This window comes from Vombatus ursinus, unplaced genomic scaffold (genome assembly GCF_900497805.2).
Source record: "Vombatus ursinus unplaced genomic scaffold, bare-nosed wombat genome assembly UNPS02014945.1, whole genome shotgun sequence".
Classification (NCBI taxonomy): Eukaryota; Metazoa; Chordata; class Mammalia; order Diprotodontia; family Vombatidae; genus Vombatus; species Vombatus ursinus.
The window spans coordinates 22,772,334-22,793,465 of NW_020954723.1; the positions used below are offsets into that span (position 1 = coordinate 22,772,334).

Here is a 21,132-nt window from a genome sequence, read left to right on the forward strand (position 1 = left end):
CATTTTAGGCTATAAAATCAGCAAATCCCCACCTGTCCTGGAAGAGCCGTGTGGCCAGCATATAGTTCATTGAGGTCTTGTGCTCTAGGTAGGACCTGAAAGACAAGAGAAAGGACTAGTTAAATCTTCAGTTTAGAGAAACCTGATGCAGAAATAAAAGTGAATCAAACCTATAGTTGTCAGGTAATTCACAGAATATCTTTCTTAAAACTAAAAAGAAGTGACAATTACACAAATACAATTGCTAGCAGAGTGGAGTAGGAAGATTCAAGACACTGTAGGAAAATGGATAGTGGGAAAATGGAAAGAAAAATATATTTCATAATTATAAACACTTAAATTTTCAGAGGAATAGGAAACTTTCCCCTTGTACTGAATCTAAAAGGGTCTTTTTGTTAGGCTCATACTTTCTGGGGTCTAGGGCTATGATACGGAGTATCATTTATAAGGACCATGGAAGCCCAGATTTTAAAAATAAGTAAGATTTCTTACAATTTGGCAACTCTACACTCAAAGATATGTTACTAATAATGCGATTAGTCTACCACTATAGTTCTGAGATTTCAGCATTCAATGTAATGCCTCATTAACTGAAAACTGCTCATTAGGAGTTCGAAGAAGAAAACAATTTTAGTTATGCAAATGTTGGCAAAGCATGTATTAAGTGCAGGGCAACCGTTATACAAAGATTATGGATAAGGAGCACAGAAGGAAAGAAAAGGGGGCGGGGGAAGAGAGATGGGGAGAGGGAAAGGGAGAATACATATTTATTAAGAGCCTTACTATGTGTACCAGGCACTGTGCTAAGCACTGAAGCAAGCACAAGAGATGAAAACACAGTCCCTTTTTTAAAGAAACTTACAGTATAGTAAGAAGACAAGTTATATATACAAATTAGTAGAATACAAGTCAGAATATAATTAAGTTCATAAGAGAGCTAAGAGATATAATTAAGTTCATAAGACAGCTGGATCTTGGAAGAGAGAAGGATTTCAACAGGTGGAGATGTACATATGTTGGGGAGTTCACTCCTTGCATGAGGGATTATGGGTACAACAAAATTAAGGAATGAGTGGTTCAGTTTGGCTGGAGCATAAAGAGCATGAAGGAGAATAATAGGACCTAAATGTGAACAGGTAGGCTGCAGGCAAGTATCGCATTGTCTAAAGCTTTGGGTAACCCTTAAGGTGCGATGTGAATAATTCTTACTAGCATATAATTTGCTATAAGTCATGAGATTAATAAATGAGAGAGCTAGGCATTGAACTCAAGTCTCTTGACTCCCGGGGCCATATACTTTTTCTTACAGCCTTCTGACAAACATCCTCTGTAAGTCTCCATCCTCCCTTGCTTATAATCAGATGACGGGTTGCCCTGGGAGATGATGGCTAGTTTTCCTTCACTTGAGGACCTCTATGCCAGTCACCATAAGCCTCATCCCTCTCATCCCCTCTTGGAAAAAACTGAGCTATCTAACTGGGAGACAACATTGTGGGACCATGAGAGCTAATTAGGTCTACAAGTTTTTCTCTGCTTGGTAATAACGTACCTAACCCACAACTAACAAACCACTATTTCCTGCTCCTCTAATCTCTAATTAAGAACTCTCATATGCTTAGTTAGGTACAAATCCTTTTCCCTGCTACCTCAACAAATTCAACCCAATTGAACAAGCTTATTAAGCAGGGCACTGTGCTAGGCACTGGAGATGCAAAAACAAAATGAAAATCTCTGCCCTCGGGGTGGGAAATTACACTGGTGGGTGGGATGCAACAAGTTCAAAGGGGAGTAAATACAAAACAATACAAAGTAATTTTAAGAAGGAGAGAATACAACAACTTAGGATGAATGGGTAAAGGTCTCCGGTAGGAGATGGCACCTGAGCTGTGTTTTGAAGAAACAGGGTTTCGGGAGTACCATCTGCAGTAAGGCATAGGAAACAAGAAGCACAAGAGTATAGAGGAGAAACAGCCAGCAGACCAGTTTTGTTGCAAGGGAAAGCACTTCTTCCCATATCATCCCCATCTACCTAAGGCCTGCTCCTTGCAGTGTTTGTATACTCACTTGCTACTCCATGTCCCCATGTTTGCTAATGAACTGACCTTCATCTGCAATATTTACTTTCACATTATTTCCATATTCTAGTAATCAGAAAAACTTAAATTTCTCCTAGAGACTTTATAATCTTTGCCACACTCTCTAATTCTGGTAGTTCCTTCTCTTTGTGTCCATTTGAGACCTAGGAAGAGTCAGCATACTACTTATTCCTCAATATGACTTCCAGATTCCCCTCAATGTTACCATTATACATCAGTCTCTCCTTTGAAGTCCATTGCATTTGATTTTATCAGGCTGTCCTGAACCTTGCTGCCACCTACTGACCCCTTTCCCCAGAGAGTGCAGTATCTGACTCCCAATATCCATTTTCTACTTCACGGCTTTCTTGATGACATCAACATTCAACCCTCTGAACACCCCGGCCTACCAGTTCACCATCCTCAACTCTCATGCTACGTATGATCAGAAAAGGAAATTTCATTTCCTTCTGCTTCTCTCATGATGCCTCACTCCTTCTAAGCTTGTTTGTTTGTTTTTTTCCTAACTCAGTAATGGGTTATTGAACTGTATTAACTGCAACATCTAATTCCTCGATCCATCCCCGTTCTCCCAGTCCATCAAATGTTCAGGACTCACTTTCCCCACTTCACAATCCTGATCTTAAGGTTAAGGCACTATTCTCCATCTTTGAATGCTTTATTCCCTTGTCCTTCTGTTATTCAAAACCCTGCTAATTCCTGACCTTGAATCACTACCATATCCACCTTTTCTGAATGCTTCCACTCTAGATTCATTGAACTTTGGAGGAAGAAGTTACAAAATTATGCTGACTATGCAGACCCACTACATTTGCATTACCTAATTTCAGACAGGCTCCAACCACTGTTTTTCAGGGTTTTTTTTTTTTGTTTGTTTTTTCCATCTCTTAACAGACTCCCTATCACACTCCCCACAAGGGCTGTTCTAAACTTTTTCTGGCTTCCTCAAGTCCCCAGTTCTGATCTTCCTTTTCCCTACTTAGATGACCTCAACTCCGATTTTACTGAGAAGACTAAAGTCACTCCTTAATTTTTCTTACTACTATCTCAAAGCTTATCCATTGTGGGCTTTATTCTAATCTTAAAGGAGAAGGCAGATTCCTTGTCAAGGCTTATTTCTCCACTTGTACCAATAATCCTATCCCTTCTAGTTTGCTCCTAAACCCTGATCTATCATTCACCATTTCTCTCACTTTTTTATCTCCCTCTAACAACTGTTTCCTTCTTTCCTGAACAAATATGCCCCTAAGCAAATATTCCTCAATTTTCAAAAAACTCCAGCCCTTTTTTTGACTCTACTATACCCTAAAGCTGCTATTCCTATTTTCTCCTCCCTTTGACTGCTAAACTCCTTAAGAGAGGAGTCTATACTCATCAACTCTATTTCCACACTGTTAATTCACTCTCTAGTCCCTAAAAATCTGTCTTCCAGTCCCACCATTCTACTAAAACTGCTCACTTTAAGACCACCAATGACTTTTTAATTTCCAGATCTTCTAAATCTTCATCCATTCTACAACATTTAACTTTGTGGGACCCCCTCTCCCCCTGTTGTATAGTTTTCCTCTTCAACGCAAGCTCTATCATATTAAGTGACTTCCCTGGAATGATACAAGCTAACAAATGTTTGAGGAGGGATTTAAACCCAGGTCTCTTGACACCCAGTCCAGTGTTCTGTCCATCAGACAGTAGCAGAGGTACTCGGGATTCTAACCAGGAATTAAGTCAATCCACTGTGCTTATTTCCCAACCCAAAGGTTGTTACCTCACCCATAAACATCCCACGTTTCTGATGTAGGAAATATTCGAATAAATCCCCCTCTACGATCGTTTTCTTCCTTTACCCGCCGTAAAACTTTGATCTACATTAAGGAAAAAAAAAAGAGTCACATCAAACATTAGATAATAAGCATTAGAATATATACAATTAGTAGCAACAGCTGAAATTTGAGCCCACAAATACAGGATAAAAGGATGAATCTTATTTAAAGATTTGCTTTTCAAGAAAAATTTTCTCCCTCTTCATTTTCTTTTTCAAAATTATAGAGAAGGAAACAAGTATTTATTAAGTGCCTACTATGTGCCAGGTACTGCTTTACAAATATTATCTCATTTGATCCTTAAAATAACCACAAGATAGGTGCCATAATAATTCCCATTTTGCAGTTGAGAAAACTGAGGCAGACAAGAAGTTAAAATAAATTGCCCAGGGTCACTCACACTGCTAGTGAGTGTCTGAGGCTGGAATCTGAACTCAGATGGTCTTGATTCCAGGCCTAATGTTCTATCCACCATACTCAAAACCCCCAATATTAACAATAACAATACCAACACCAAGCAAAACAAACTATTTAGAATAAAATATATTTAAATTAATAACAACCTTTCTGCTCTATGTCCCCTTCTCATCTTGTTTGTCCATTTACATCTGTATAAATATGAAGTTTTTTGTATAGTCATAGTTAATGAACATGTGGCTGCTGTTCTGGTTCGGCTGTCTTTACTCTGCATTATTTATTCTTTTCAAATTTATATATATTCCTTCTATCCACCATTTGAAAGAAAATAACAGTATTCCATGGCATTGATATACCAAAATGTATTCAGCAGTTTCCCAGTTACTGGAAATATGGCTATTTCTAGTTTTTTTATATTAACAATAATGAAGATAATGAATGCTTTTTATAAAAGTTTTTTCAATCACATTGAAAGAATATATTTTGAGTAATGGAATCACTGAATTAAAGGCCATGATAAATTTTATACCACTCATTTTGTACTGTCAAATGGCTCTCCAAAAAGATGACACAAATTCATGATTCCACCACCAAAGTAATGGAGAACTTGTTTCTCCACACCCCCTACAATAGCACATTTTATCACTTTTAATTACTTTTGCCAATTTGATGAGTATAACATTATACTTTAAAGTTGTTTTAAATTGCACTTCTATCATTGGAAAGGCTGAACTTTTTCCAAACTGAAATTCAACAATTACTCATAATTGTGCTTCCTCTTTCACAAACTGTCAATTCCTGTAACCATTTATGCGTGAAGGACTAAGTGTTTCCTTTTTAAAAACTGTCTCAGGTCCTTGTAAGTTCTATATGTCAGACTTTATATCACAAAAATTTCTCCATGTGGCTCTTTCCTTATTATTTTGTTGTCCTGTTAAAAGTTCTTACATAATTAAATCCATCCACTTCCAACCCAATTTCTTTCATTTGTCCAATAACCTGTCTTCTCATCATAGCTGAGATTAAGTACTTCTGCTTTTGAAACTCATTCTTCTCACTTTTAAAACTTGTTCTTGATAACCTCATTGATCATATCAGAATTTGTAGCAATATATGATATGAGGTATAGATCTACGCTTGGTTTTCACCACACTACTTTCCAATTTTCCCAATAATTTTTATTGAATTCCTTTTTCCAAAGTTTAGGATTCTTGGGAAATATTTTCATTCTAGGTCATCTATACTAGGTCATCCTAGCAATGGATAGCATCCAAATTGCTCACTTCTTGCTTTATATCTATCAAAATAGTTTGGAGATTATCCTTATAAAGGTTTCCTATGTGCCTTGGTAGTTAAATATTCATATATCTTATTTTATTGTCATTATTGTAAATTTAATTTTTATCAGTTCTTTATTAATGATATATTAGAATATGAATTGCTTTTGTGTACTGTATCTTATTTATTTCTTACTAACTTGTTAAACTCATTTACCATCAGTTAACATTTTCTTGTTAAATCCCTTGGATTTTCTAGGTAAACAAAATTGTCGCTTGCAAATAAGATATTTTATAAGATATTTTAACCACCTGATTAGCAATATTTAGTTTTCTTTTTTATGCTTCATTCCTATAGGAAGCATTTCTACAACTCTATTAGAAATGGTAGACATATAAACAGTACTGTTTCACACCGATTTTCCAGAAGCAAGTACCTCTTCATTGCACAGAATGTCAGTTCCTGGTTTCAAGTAGATGCCTTTCATCATGTTAAGGAAAAATCCTTCTTATGTATATTTTAAAAATGTTTGTATTATGAATGGCCACATTTTCTTAGAAGCTTTTCCTCTATCTTTATTAATATAGTCATATGACTGTATTATTTGTAACAATTGTCTAATACTGAAGTAGCTTTAAATTACTGTACTATAATTACTAGATAATTACTAATATAATATAAAGTTGAGATGAATAGTTTTAAAATATATTCTGATTTACTCTATTTGTTACTATTTCATTTTATTTGTATTTATATGCAAAATATATTTGTTTTGTTTGTATTCGTGTGATTGGTCAAAATTTTTTTCCAGCTCTGTCTTTAACAGTTTTTGAGTCAAGACTATATTTACTTGATTAAATATCATTATCTTTATTTAGAAATAGTATATATAATATAAATATGCTTTGTTCTTTGAAAAATTGGAAAAATTCACTTGTAAATATATCTTTTAAAATGAAAGCAGGATTTCTTTGTGTCTGAATACACAATCAATTTTTACAAATATTTCTGAAAACATCATATTTCTTTGCTTTTTTCCAATAAACTCTCCATATTTGCTAAATCAAATTTAATCACCAACTGGTTCAAACCCATAACTTCTTTATTTTTTTGTTCAATCTATTATATTTTATTGTAGAGTATTCAGGGTTCTTATTAATTCTTCTAAATCTTCTAAACCCAATTCTTGTAAATCTATAAGTTTTTTTTATAGGGGAGAAGTAAATTCTATTTTATTTTGTACATATGGAATTGCTATATTTTTAGTACTGAGTATTCCTTTGACTGTAATAGCCTTGTTTCTGTTGCAAACTTTCTCTTCTTTTCTCAGTCTTCTCATACTTCCTCCTACCTCAGCCTGTCAGCAAAGAATTAGGACAACATTCATGATGAGCTCACTATTCTCCTCTTCTTTTCATCCCTAAACCCCTTGTCATCATTGCCCAATCTCTTGTCCTTTTCCCCAGTCTCTGACAATGATAAAGGCCCTTCTCCTTACCAAGTCCAAACCCTCCACGAGCTTCTATTTTCTCTCTTTTTCTCCAGCAGACTGCTCCCACAATTCTCTCTCTAATCTTCCATCTCTCTCTATAAACTGTTGTTTTTCCCCTACTGATTTCAAACATGCCCAAGTTTCCCCAATGCTTTAAAAATACTTTCAGTAGACCATCTTATTGATCTATAGTTCTATATATCTCCTCATTTTCTCGGCCCAATTCCAAGAAAAAGCTGACTATCCTTCTTGTTCTACTTCTTCCTCAACCTTTTGTAATTTGGCTTCCAACTCCATCACTCAACTGAAAAGTTCTCTTCAAAGATGCCAATGATCTCTCACTTGCTGAATCTAATGGTTTTTCCTCAATTATCATCCTTGACTTCTCTGCTGCATCTGATCCTGTCAACAACTTTTTCCTCCAAGACGCTTTCATTCTCTGCATTTTGGCTCTCTATTGGTTCTTACCCTACTTGTTTCACCACTCCTTCTTAGGAGCCTTTGTTTATTCATGATCTGTATCATGTCCCCTCACATGTATACCCCACAGTTACTCTCTTTTGGACCCTCTTCTCCTACATTCTCTTTCTTAATGACTTCATCACCTTCCGTGGTTTAAATGACTCAGATCTAAATGTCCAAATTGAGTTCCAGTCATACATCACCAACTTTCTATTACACCTTTCCAATTGGACATCCCATTAACAGCTTAAACTCAATATGTTCAAAATAGACCTCATTATCTTTCACCTAAAACCATCCTCTTTACCAAATTTCCCTATTTCTGTCAAGGCTACCTCCATTTTCATCATTTCTCAGGTTTATAACCTTGGCCTTATCTTCAACTCCTCACTCTCCCTCAATCTGCATATTTGATCAGTTGGTAAATCTTGTTATTTCTAACTCTACAACATCTGTCACATTTGAATCTTTCTCTGTACTGACACAGCCACCACTTTATAAGTTCAGACCCTCATAGTGTCTGGATGACTTAACTTGCTTCCTAAATGGTCTCCCTGCCTCAAGTCTTTCCTCAAGTTCAATCCATCTTTTACTTAACTGCTAAAATGATTTTCCGTAAATATATAACTTTCCATGTCATTCTCCTACTGAAAAAAATTCCAGTGAATCCCCAATGCCTCTAGGACAAAATACAAAATATAATTGTGCTTACACATAAAAATACATGTATGTATATTCATGTATATATACATACACATGCATGTAAATCTATACCTAACACCTCTTCTGTTTCCACACATTGTAGTCTAGCTAGCCTACACTACTTATTCCCTCTACAAAACATTCCATCTAAGGCCTCTGACCTTTGTACTCATTGCTTCCCATGCCTGGGATATGTTCCTCAAGATGTAGCTTAAGCAGTACCTTCTGCGCAATGCTTTTTATAATACAGCTAGTGCCTTCCCTCACTGCCACAATTTTACTACTATTTGTGTGTGTGTACAAATTTATTTTACATATATCTGTTCAAATTTATCTATCTATCTATATCTATATATATCTCCTATAATAGGATTTAAGCCCCTTTAGCGATTAAGTTAGGGCAACTAGGTGGTTCAATGGATAGTGCACTAGGCCTGGAGTCAGGAAAATCTGAGTTCAAATCCAGCCTCAGGCACACGCTATGTACCCCTGGGTATGTCACTTAACCTTTCTGCCTCAATTTTCTCAACTGTAAAATGAGAATCATAACAGCAATTAAATGAGATAATATTTGTAAAGAGTTTCATACAGTGCCTAGCACATAGTAAGCACTTCATAAATGTTTGTTCTCTTCTCACCTTGAAAGAAGAGACTTTCATTTTTTTTCTTTACCAATACCTGGCATAGTGCCTGGTATATATTAGGCACTAATAAATGTTAGTTGATGGATACTTTTCATTTAAACTGTACTAAATAATATGAGCATTGCAGCCCAATTTTTTCCTCAGGTTGGCTACTCTTTTATACACTTTAGACTAGTCTTTCTATTACAACCTACCTAAATCTTTTTGCATCAATTGTGTCTCTGTAGGCAATATATTGTTGGATTCTGAATTGTTGGGTTTTTCTTTTTTCAATCCATTCATAACCCTTTTTCTTTTTCAAGGAGAATTCAGTTGATTTGCATTTAATGCTACCTTTGTTAAATCTGACATTTAGTTTACCTTTTGGGAGGGGGCTATATTTGTTATTCATGTGGTTGTTAGGGAATGGAAAGATTATTATCTTACTATAACAATTTCTATAACTCCATAAATTCTACTCAATCATGGTATAACCTTGATCCTGGGTTCTCAAAGGCTATACCAGCAGCTGGAAAGGCTTTGAGCATGGAACCAGGCACAGACTCCATATCTGCCTTTCGTCCAGCCTAGCCAAGTTTGGAAAGTCTCAATACCAATTTGATCCCATGGTGATGATTATCTGGAGCGTAACAACTATGAAATTTCACCTACTGAATCTTACTAATGCATTCTGCACCCGTAAAGAAGTAACAACACTGGGGCAGCTAGGTGGCACAGTGGATAGAGCTCCAGCTTTAGCGTCAGGAGGACCGGAGTTCAAATCTGACCTCAGACACTTGACACTTACTAGTTGTATGACCCTAGGCAAGTCACTTAACCCCAACTGCCTAACTGGGAAAAAAAAAAAAGAATGCTCCAAGAAGTAACACCACCAACAAAATCATAGTGTACCAAGTATGAAAATATTTCTATAACAAAACCTACTATCACTTCCTGTATTTTACGCATGTTCATCTCTTTTTTCCCTAAAAATTTATATCCATTGCTATCCTTTGGAATCACTAACTCCTTTTCTTTTATCCATATGCTTTTTGTTGCCTTTTTTAAAAATTACTTTTAAAATTATTTTTGCAGTATACTTATCTCTTAAGTCTTTTTGCTTTTCTTTAACTTCTAATCTTATTCTATCCCCCTTATTTTTACTCTGTATGTGTCTAAAGGTTTTAAAATGTGTTTTTTTTTATGTGCAGCAAATTATTGGGGTTTGTTTTTATCCATTTCTTTCTCATTTTTATTAGGAAATATAGTACATTCACATTTAAGGTTACAACTGTTGCTTGTATTTTCTTCCATTAATTATGTACATCAATCAATCAACATTTATCAAGAGCCTACTATGTTCCAACAATGTGCTCAGAATTGGATGTGTATATGTATGTATACATATACACACACTTGCGTGTAATATGTATATAAGCATCTAAACAAGCACATTTGATGTCTCAAAAGTCTTAGTGCAGTTTTAGGCTTTAAGTATGCATGGGTGAGTAGGAAGGGATATGGATAGAGACAGGATAGGAACTAGACCCCTAAGAGTGTACGGAACTTCCTTGACCAATGCAATTTGACATCTTATTTGCAATTTGACAGTTTTAGAGTTGCCTAGCATACTTATCCTACTCTAAGTCAGTAGTCTCTGTTTCTTTTGTTTATACTAAATATGAACCTGCTCTTCTTTCTCCAACTCCTGCTCCCTCTTGTTAACCTGTTTCATCCAAAATGCCTTAAGTTTACTATTATTCTCTTTTGTGTTTTGTTTGATGCTTTCCTTTTTCAGATAAGAGTTGCGTATCTTGTCCTCACTACCCTCCTCTCCTCATCCAATCTTCTATTTCAGTGAGATTAATTTGTAATTTACCTTTCTAAGAACTGTTGTTTTCATACCATCACATTTCTTACTTCTTTCTACCTTCTAGGGTCCTCTGGTGGCATCAGGGTGAAGTGAGATCTAGGGATTCTTTCTGTGTGCAGTGCTGTGTGTTCTCACTAGTTCTGGGAAGTTTTTATTATAATTTCCTGAAGTAAAAATGAGTAACTTCTTATTTGATGTATTCAGAGACTATCATAACTATGAAGTTTAACTTCCTAAATCTGCTTTCCAGAACAGTGATTTTTTTCTGCATTACTCAATGATTTTAATTTTTTTCTAAGCTTTATCTTTCATTTAAATTTTGTTATTCTTTGTTATTTGCTACTATGCATTTACTTGGTATTTTGTTCTTTTAGTAATGTCTTTACATCTTCTATGTTACATTCCGATTTTGTAAGATTTCCCCCCCCCCATATTTCCTCCTAAGACTTTTTCCATGAGTTCATATTTTCCTTTAATTCCACTGAAGGCTTCTCAGATACATTTATATATTCCTTTAAGTCTTCCAATTTTTTTTTCTGGGTTCAAGTCTTCTTTGAACTCCCTGAGAGTATCCACTTACAGGGATTTATTCTTACATTATTTCTGGTGCTACATCAGCAGGCATTTCTTCAGTCATTTTTTTCCCTTGTTTCTCCTGAAAATTATTTCTTCTTTTGTTTCTGAGATTTTCTATGGTTTGCTGTCTTTCAGATAGCTTTTTCTTGATATTTCTAAAGCTTTTATCTCTTTTTGCTCTTTCTTTTGCTACTTTAAAAAGGTCATGAAGATTGTCTGCATGGTCTCTCCAAACTCCTTCACCATCTTCCCTCAGGACGATTCCTTCCCCCTTTTCAGTGAAAATTCTATTTGCCAAAAACAACCAAACTGCTGTAGAAGAGTGATACACTTGTTCCCACCTTATCTTTATCTGCAATCATCAGAGTCAGAAATAGAATTATTTTACCTCCTCCATGGATAAGCCAAGCACGGAACCACCTAATTTCCCTGGCACCTTCTCCCTTGCTGAACCCACAAGGTTTTTCATTTCAGCATCACTAGCAGACAGAGGACGAGAACGCTGAAAAAAAGAAAAAACACAAGTTTTCTTTCTCCTTTTGATCCTCTTCTTTCTTTCCATTCATCCAACAGCAATACGATCCTTTCCAAAATCTATAGGTTAAAATGTCTAGCCCAATTAGTATTAACTAACCCTAAACCCCAAAACACTAAGGTCAAGATGAAATTCAGCAAAATTGGGGCAAGAAAGGGGAAGGAATAAAAAAAAGATACTGTAAGTTCTGAAAATAACTGAAATGAGAGGCTCCCAAATAGTTTTCTAAGATAGTGATTCTTCAATCTTTAGACAGTTGTGTCTATGGGGTTTGGGCTATAGCAAATGACTAAACTAAAATTAAAATTAATACTCCTAGTTCAACGAATAAATATGTACCATGCAGTAGTAAAGGAAGGAGAAATGTGGTACAAAACAAAAATAAATGGTCATAGATTTAAAATGTTGGTTTATAGCTTAATATGGCTTTTGGAAATTAAGAAAGAATACAGATCTTAGAAAGTCACTGAAGACACAGAATAGCTTAGAGAAATGCATGTGACTAGAGGGAATTAAAGAAAGACAACAAAAAGGAACTCAAGAATGCTAGATTTCCACAAGTCAACTCAATGGAACATGCAAGTTACTTATCAGTCTCATTAAGACGATACGTATTTCCTTCATTTCTAATAATCAGGAAAGTTCTATGTACAGTAAAGCGTAAATAGTTTTTGTTGGTTGAACAAGTAAAAACATGGCAAGTAAGATAACAAAAGGAGCCAGGCTACATGAAGTATCCAGACCCTAAGTTGCTAAGATAGATAAGGCTGCTATTTAAAAACAAAACTGGCTAGTAGAACAAGCAGGACAGCTAGGTGGCACAGTGGATAGAGTGCCAGGCCTAGAGTCAGGAAGATCAGCTCCCCAAGGTCAAATCTGGCTTCAGACACTTTACTACTTGTGTGACCCTGGGCAAGTCACTTACCCCTGTGTGCCTCATCTATAAAATGGACTAGAGAAGGAAATGGCAAACTACTCTAGCGTCTCTGCTAAGAAAACCCCAAGTAGGGTCACAAAGAGTTGGATATGACTGAAAAACGACTGAATTGTAACAAGTAGGACAAGCAGGAAATGCTTAAGACCTTCATTTATGACTTTCAAAAACAAACAAACAAAAAAACTTGACCAGGAGAAAACTGAAACTTTTTTTTACTATGTCAACAAAGATGTTCACTCCGTGCAAAGAATCTTTACCAATGTTTTTTTCTAGTCCCTCCCCTGCCAGACACACACATTACAATCGGTAATTTTAACTCTGAACAAAATCGACAAAAAGATAGATAAGAAGTCAGAGAGAAGATGAGTATGAAACTTCAAAAAGGCTCTCAGAAATAGATTTACCACTAGTTACTCTATGGGTAAGAATCTGCGAAACAGACCAAAAGAAAAGGCTGATTTTCTTTTCAATGAACCATCATAGTTACAATTGAGAGTTTCTTAAAGAATGCTAGAGAAGTTTTTACTTATTACATTTTCTATAGGGATACAGAACAATAAGAATGAAGAGGAAAGTCAAAGGAAAAGTTTAAAGATCTGGGAAAGGAATCAAAGCAAATGATTTTCAAAAAAGGATCTTTAGTTTAAAATACAACTACTGAGTGAAAACGAATAAATGGATGATGGGATGCAAAGAGGGTTTTCCTTATCATTAAATACCAGGTGGCATTATTAAGGCCACACTAAACACTGAATTTTCATCATCTTAAAATTCTAACAGCACTGTTTCAAAGCCCAATAGTGCTTACACAGAAAGAATATTATCTAAATTTAAATAAGTTTTAAACAATGCAAGAAGATAGTAAGAAGAGGACATTTTTGATGATGCTCTTTTTAGAACAGGGGAAGATCCAGAAAAACTAAACTTAATGGACTGGAATTTATCTAAAAAGATAATAGTGTGTTGAAAGGATCACTACATTAGGAGTCTTTGTTTCAGTCACATTTTTTTCTGGATCTCAGTTTCCTCATCCATAAAATGTAAGAGTTCCAACTAAAGATCTCTAAGGTTCCCTTCAGTCTTATTACTTATGTAACAAGGAAAAAAAAACAAAACAAAATAAAAGTAATTTTTAAAGGAAAATGAGTATTGACTAAGGAATGAGTCCATTAATAAGAATACAAAGTAAATCCTATTATAACAAAATTAATGAGGCATCCCTGATATCTTTGTTCTAGTAGAATTTCTTTAATGTGAGCACTACCATAAATACCATCACTAGCCAGCCAGTCACTCAACAAATATTTATTAGGCACTCAGTAGACACCAGGCACCATGCCAAGTACTAGGACAAAGAAAGGTAAAAAGCACTGTCTCTGACCTCAACAAGCTCATGTTCTACTAGGAGTGAAAAGATAATGATAACTACATACATGCCAGATATATACAAAGTGAAGGCAACAGGGATGGGAGAGGAATGGGAGGAAGAAATAGGAAAGAAGTGCTGAGGAGGGGATTTAACCTGAGTCTTGAAGAAAGCAAGGGAGGCTAGGAGTTGAAAGTGAGGGAAGAGATCGTTCTGGCATAAGAGACAGACAATACAAATGCGCTGAGTAAGAAAACGGAGTGTTACGTGTAAGGAACAGCAAACAGGCCAGTGTAGCTGGATGACAGAGTGTGTGGAAAGGTTCAGTAGTGGAAAAGTAGGAAGGGGCCAGGTTGTGAAGGGCTTTAAATGCTAAAGTAAGGATTATATATTTGATCTTGAAGACAACAAGAAGCCACTAGACTGTGTCGAGTAGGGAAGTCACATTTATGTTTTAGGAAAATAAATTTGGCAGTTGAGCAGAGAACATGTTGGAGTAAGGACACATTGAGAGAAGATGAGCGCCCAAAAGGTTCCTGCAGTGGTCCAGCTGTGAAGTGATGAGAGCCTATACGGGGTGGCATACTAGAGGTTCTTTAGCCCAACACCCTACCCATTGCATACATCCTCTCTGCAACATTTCCAACGCTCTGTCTGAATATTTTCAGTGATAGAGAACTTATTACTTCACAAGACAATTCTTTTCATTTTGGGTTAACTGTAATTGTTAGAAAGTTCTTCTTTATATGGAATCCAAATGTCTTGCCCTGTAACCTCTACTTACTGGTCTTAGTTTTGCCTTCTGTAACCACCCATAACAAATCTAATCACTCCTCCACATACTTCACACATCTAAAGGCAATAACTCTGTCCCCCATTAAGTCTTCTCTTCTCCAGATTAAACCCACATCCTTTTGTGGTCACCTTCCTCTGAATGGCTGCTTGCTAATCACAATACTCCAGGTGTAGCTTGCTTAGTACAGAGGACAGTGGGAGTATTATGTCTTTATCCTGGATGCTAAACATTATAGAGCCTAAGCTCAAGTTACCTTTATTTGGAAGTTCTGTTATACTGATGATTTATATTAAGGTTTGCTATCAAACAAAACTCCTAGACCTTTTCATCACATGAAATGTCATTAAAGGATATTACCTGAACTCCAACTCCTCACCATTCCCTATCCCAACTTCCTATTTGCCTGGGGTCGATACTTGTATAATTGATTTTTTAAAACCTAAGTAGAACAATTTAGATTTTAAACCTGCTAAATTTAATTTTGTTAAATTTGTCTCATCATTTCAGCCTGTCATTTATCCATGAACGATTCCTCTCAGCTTTATAGCATCTACAAATTTAATAAGCATGCCAACTGTGTCTTCTGACAACGAAAGAAAGAGGCAATGACGGAATTTTCCCCTACACTTTCATATTTTCTTGAAATCACAGTACCTTACAACTAAGATGGGATCTTTGAGGTCAGGACTGAAGGGGTTAGTATTGAACCCTTAAAGAGTATTGTTTGGACACCAGTTCCAAATGCATGGAACTATTACACTCTCATTCAGTTCAAATTTCTACATATTGTCCACAAGAATATTATTAGAAACTTAAAAAGTCATGCTGAAATTCAGAAATTTGAAAACTATGGCATTCCTCAAATCAGGCAGGTACAGTGTAAACAATGCTAAACTTGGAGTAGGAAAACTTGGAGTTCAAATCCTGGCTTTTTCATCTGTGTGACTTTGAATAAGTCCCTTTACATCTCTTTTCAATTTCCTTGACAGAGGCCAGGGAAGTTTATTAAGAATTTAGTAGTTTAAACATTCTTTCTTTCACTTTTGTAATCCTTAGCAATGTCAGTAAGAATCAGGTTATTTCAGGCTTCCTTGCTCTGCTCTTTTGTCTGTGACATTCTTTGATTTCATCCTCTTTGGCTACTTGCTACTGCTTCCAGATTTTATAATGAATGACGTATTAAAATCTGAGTTCAATAGAAAGTTGCCTGTGCAGTCACAACACTCTCCTACGTTCTCCTTTTTGTGCTCATCAAGATCATATGCTATTTTACTGCCAGAATTTTCCTTGTGGAGTACTACCACCCTTCTCAGATCTAAGAGAAATCCTTGTCAGAGTCTCAGGCCATGCAATTATATTAATCATTTCTCTGAAATGTGTGGAATTGCTTTCCTAAAATCTAGAGCACACAAATGATTATGTCTGTCACACCCCTTCTCGGCTATCACAGACTCAAAGACAATGCAGTCACTTTCTCCTAAGTTTGCTCAGGGCTTCCATTTTTCTTTCTCCTTGGTCAGAATTAAGCATATGGCAGCAATGGCCCCTACAACTACTAGAGGTTGGGACGAAATTGATAAAACACCCAGGGACTCCCTGTCCCTTTGAAGAAGCTGCTGAAACAGCTTTGTGATGGAGAATAGAAAGTAAATTGACAAGTTAGAAGTATTATTCTAACAACAGTTTCTCAATATCACTGAAGTTATATAAAATGACATATACATTTGTACATATACACACACACTCAGAGAAGAAAATATTCACTGCATTTGGCTTATTCATCATAAACAGATCAACAAAAAAACTATTGTTGGGGACTGTAAATCAGAACCGAAAAGTGGTTTTTTGTTACAGCAAATGAATTTTACTACATCTCACTACTATATCTATTGTAGGAAACTCTGAATTGTAAGCAGATGCAGATGATATAGAAGGAAGTAAAGAACATAGAAATACTTAGCTAAAGAAATGAGTAGTGGATCAGTGGAATAAGTTAAGTATGCAAGACACAGTAGTCAATGACTATAATAATCTATTATTTGATAAACCCAAAGACCCCAGCTTCTGGGATAAGAACTCACTATTTGACAAAAACTGCCAGGAAAACTGAAAAAGAGTGTGGCAGAAACTAGACATAGACCAAAATCTCACACCATATACCAAAATAAAGTAAAAATAGGTTGATGATTTAGATATAAAGGCTGATACTATAAGCAAACTGGGAGAGTAAGAAATAGTTTACCTATCAGATTTATGGAGAACAGACGAATTCATGACCAAACAGGAGACAGAGAACATTATGAAAGGCAAAATGGATAACTTTGATTAAATCAAAAAGTTTCTGCATAAACAAAGCCAATGCAACCAAGATTAGAAGAAAAGTAGAAAATTGGGAAAGAATTTTTACAACCAGCCTCTCTGATAAGGGCCTCATTTCTAAAATATATAGAGAATTAAGTCAAATTTATAAGAATACAAGTCATTCCCCAATTGATAAATGGTCAAAGGATATGAACAGGCAATTCTCAAATGAAGAAATTAAAGCCATCTATAGTCATATGAAAAAATGCTCTAAATCACTATTGATTAGACAAATGCAAATCAAAACAACTCTGAGGTACCACATCATACCTATCAGATTGGCCAACATGACAAAACAGGAAAATGATAAATGTTGGAGAAGATGTGGGAAAATTGGAACACTAATACATTGTTGGTGGAGTTGTGAAATGATCCAACCATTTTGAAGAGCAATTTGGAACTATGCCCAAAGGGCTATAAAAATTGACCCAGCAATAGCACTTCTAGGGCTGTATCCCAAAGAGATCATAAAAATAAGAAAAGGACCCACATGTACAAAAATATTTACAGCAGCTCTTCTTGTGGTGGCAAAGAATTGGAAATTGAGAGGATGCCCATCAATTGGGGAATGGCTAAACAAATTGTGGTATATGAATATAATGGAATACCATTTGCTATAAGAAACAATGAACAGGCAGACTTCAGAAAAACCTGGAAAGACTTGTATAAAAAAATTAAAACTCAAAAGCTTATGTAAGTGATTGTTGATAAATTAAAATAAATTAATTAAAAAATAAATAAAAAAAAGAAAAGAAAGAAATACTTAGTTAACAAGATATTTTGGGGAGAAAAAAGTAAAGTAAACCAAAGCCAGCACTACATTATTATTTCTTACAGACTATTAGGGTAGCCAGAGAACAAAGATAAAATATTCTTTACTCAAGCCATTTTGTGCTTTTCAATTTCTAAAAATTAGTCACAATCTCTAACTTGAGGTTGTGTTAAGTCTAGGTTTAAAAAAAAAAAAAAAAGGTGAGTGGGCTCAGTCCATCATGAAAATATAGCCCCTCAGAACACCTGACTTGACTAGTGTAGGCACGATGAAAACGCTTAATGTCCACAGAAACTTTAGACTATCCAGTTATTGTTCAGGCATTGTGCAATGCATCAAGGGTGTTACATTACTATTAGTATAATCTTACTATCTAGAAATCTACTCAGAGAAATAGCTATCACATATCTAACTGATTCACAACTGAAAATGAGAAGACTGTGACAGTGAAGTGAAAGAGGATGATTAAAAATGATCCAAACTCAACATAATAAAGAAATACATATTAAAGTTGAAGGAAAATTTAAGAGAGAATTTTAAGAGAGTTGGTGAGTACTAGACAATTAATGAAAATACGCAAAATCTAAAATATGGGGGGGATGAAATAGAATAGTCTAAAACTACAATCTTGTAGAAAGAGAACAATGCAAAAACTGATGATTAGCTGATAAATAATAAATAATAAAATAATAAATAAATAATAAAACTTTATTTTGTCAATAATATGTAAAGAAACCTAACCAAAATATGACATATGGCTCAAAACATCAATAAAAGATAATACAGAGGTAAAAAATAGAATGGCTCAACGTTGTCCAATAAATAAGAAATATCATATAAATAAAACAAGATGTATGTGTATACATGTATCCATACATATACATATATATGTGTATATGTGCATATGTATGTGTAGATGGGTATTGTGTTGGGGTGTGTGTGTGTGTGTGTGTGTGTGTATGTATGTGTGTGAAAAACATGGACTAGAATATTAGCCAACTAATAACTGACATGGGACAAAATGAAGACATGAACTACATTTTGGGAGATGAGTAAAGTTAAAAAAAGGTTTCATATTATCAGGCAATAATCTACCTTGGAAAATTAGTCATAGAAAAAAAAGCATATGTGGCAATAATTGAAAATTTTAATATATGCAAATCAGCAAGTCTACAAGACATGTGTCATGGTGGGCATAAAGGGTATTGGTTTTAAAAACAAAAACTTACCAAAACCACTTACAATTATGTTTGAAAAATCATGAAGAACTGGGAAGGTACCAGAGGATTAGAAAAAAGCAAATGTGGTACCAGTCTTCAAAAATGGTAAGAAGAATGCTCCTGGTGATTACTGGCCTGGTAAATCTAACTCAAATCCCTAGTAAAATAATGGAACAAATATTAAGAAAAAAAATTTGTAAATATCTAGAGGTTAGTGGACTCATGAAGAATAAGCAGTATGGAGATTTTACTGATTTTAAATCATATTAGACAATCTTGATTCTTTGGAGAAAAAAATGATAAAATTGGTGAGAAGAGGAAGCACTGTGGCTATGTTTGGATTTTTATAGAAGCATTTGAAATTGTCTAAAAAAATTTAAATTCTGCACCATACCAAACTTGTTTTGATTCAATACTGTGATATAAGTTGAAAATGGAAAACAAGTTGAAAGCCCATAACCAAAAGGTATGATAAATATCAGTGACTCAAGTTCAGGCCACCATAGAGGGACAAGTAGAGACTACGTGCATCTGTATTGATGGCCTAAGAGAAAAAAATATGAGCCATGAAATCTACAGATGACAACAAACACAGAGCATTACTAATTCTGAAATAACACTAAGATTACCACGGAGATATGAAAGAACAACCAAAATAAGTTTCAAACTAGAAAAAAGAACATGACCTGGGAGAAAATTTTAAATAGACAGTCAAGAGAAGTGAGAAACTGAGAAAGAAAAAATGGTTTCAAAATGAATAAGGGGATGAAAGGCTTAGTAATGCTGACCATTACAATAATCTACTACAACTTCAAAGGACTCATGATATAAAATGTTATCCACCTCCAGTTAGAAAACTGATGAATTCAGAGTGCAGATGGAAGCTTTTTTTTTTCCTTTTTCAATTTTTATTTCTTTTTTTCCTGAGCATGGCTAATGTGGAAATGTTTTGCATGACTATATACATGATGGGTATCCTATTTCTTGCTTTTTCAATGGATGGGGAAAGAATGTGGAACTGAAAATTAAAATTAAAAAAAACTTTAAATGAATAAGGTGAGAAAATAGACTACAAAACTGAATAACTACAAGAACTGAACAACTGAAAAGAATAACATGATTTGGGCCTACAGAAAAAGAAGTACTTTGCAGAAGCAAGAAGGCAAGTTCTTTGCTTATATGTGAGTTTAGGGCACTTAATTATCAGGAAAACATTCCAAAAACAAATAGTTCCATTTGTAAAAAGTTGGCTGAACAACAATGGTCAGGCAACGGTATTATAAAAACTGTTTTCAAACGCTACCATAGGACTTGATCACTAATTTAGACAGATGCATAATTCAGTGATAGAAGAGATATGATTAGGATTAATAAAATCAAAATGAACAAAGGGAAAAATAAGGCAATGATTAAATATAAGGCTAATGTCTTGGGAGTGACACTCAGAAAGCTATGCATCCCTAGGAAGATTCGTTCCATGAGATATTTAAGATACATGTTCTCGGAGGACAAGAATAATCTTCTATAGCATGGTTACTTAATATTTCAAAATACTACATATAGCAGGTTAAAATGCTGAACTTAGGGCGCAGCCAAGATGGCAGAGTAAAGGCAGGAACTCACCTGAGCTCTCTTCCAACCCCTCCAAATACCTTTAAAAAAAATGACTCTAAACAAATTCTAGAGCAGCAGAAGCCACAGAGTGAAACAAATTTCCAGCCCAAGACAACTTGGAAGGTCAACAGGAAAGGTCTTTTGCACCAGGCTGAGAAAGGAGCACAGTCCAGTACAGGCCATGCCAGCACA

The 21,132-nt window shown here is 35.2% G+C and overlaps 1 protein-coding gene across 2 annotated transcripts in view; it reads right to left on the reverse strand.

The window, feature by feature from the left end:
• TTLL5 (tubulin tyrosine ligase like 5) overlaps positions 1–21,132 on the reverse strand; it is a 230,980-nt gene that overhangs the window by 182,514 nt on the left and 27,334 nt on the right. For both annotated transcript variants that reach the window (XM_027844934.1, XM_027844933.1), the window contains exons 7-9: positions 11,728–11,841; positions 3,867–3,958; positions 33–95 (exon numbers count right to left, since the gene is read on the reverse strand). In XM_027844934.1, the coding sequence (XP_027700735.1) occupies positions 33–95; positions 3,867–3,958; positions 11,728–11,841 (269 nt within the window). The remainder of the gene's footprint in view (positions 1–32; positions 96–3,866; positions 3,959–11,727; positions 11,842–21,132) is intronic.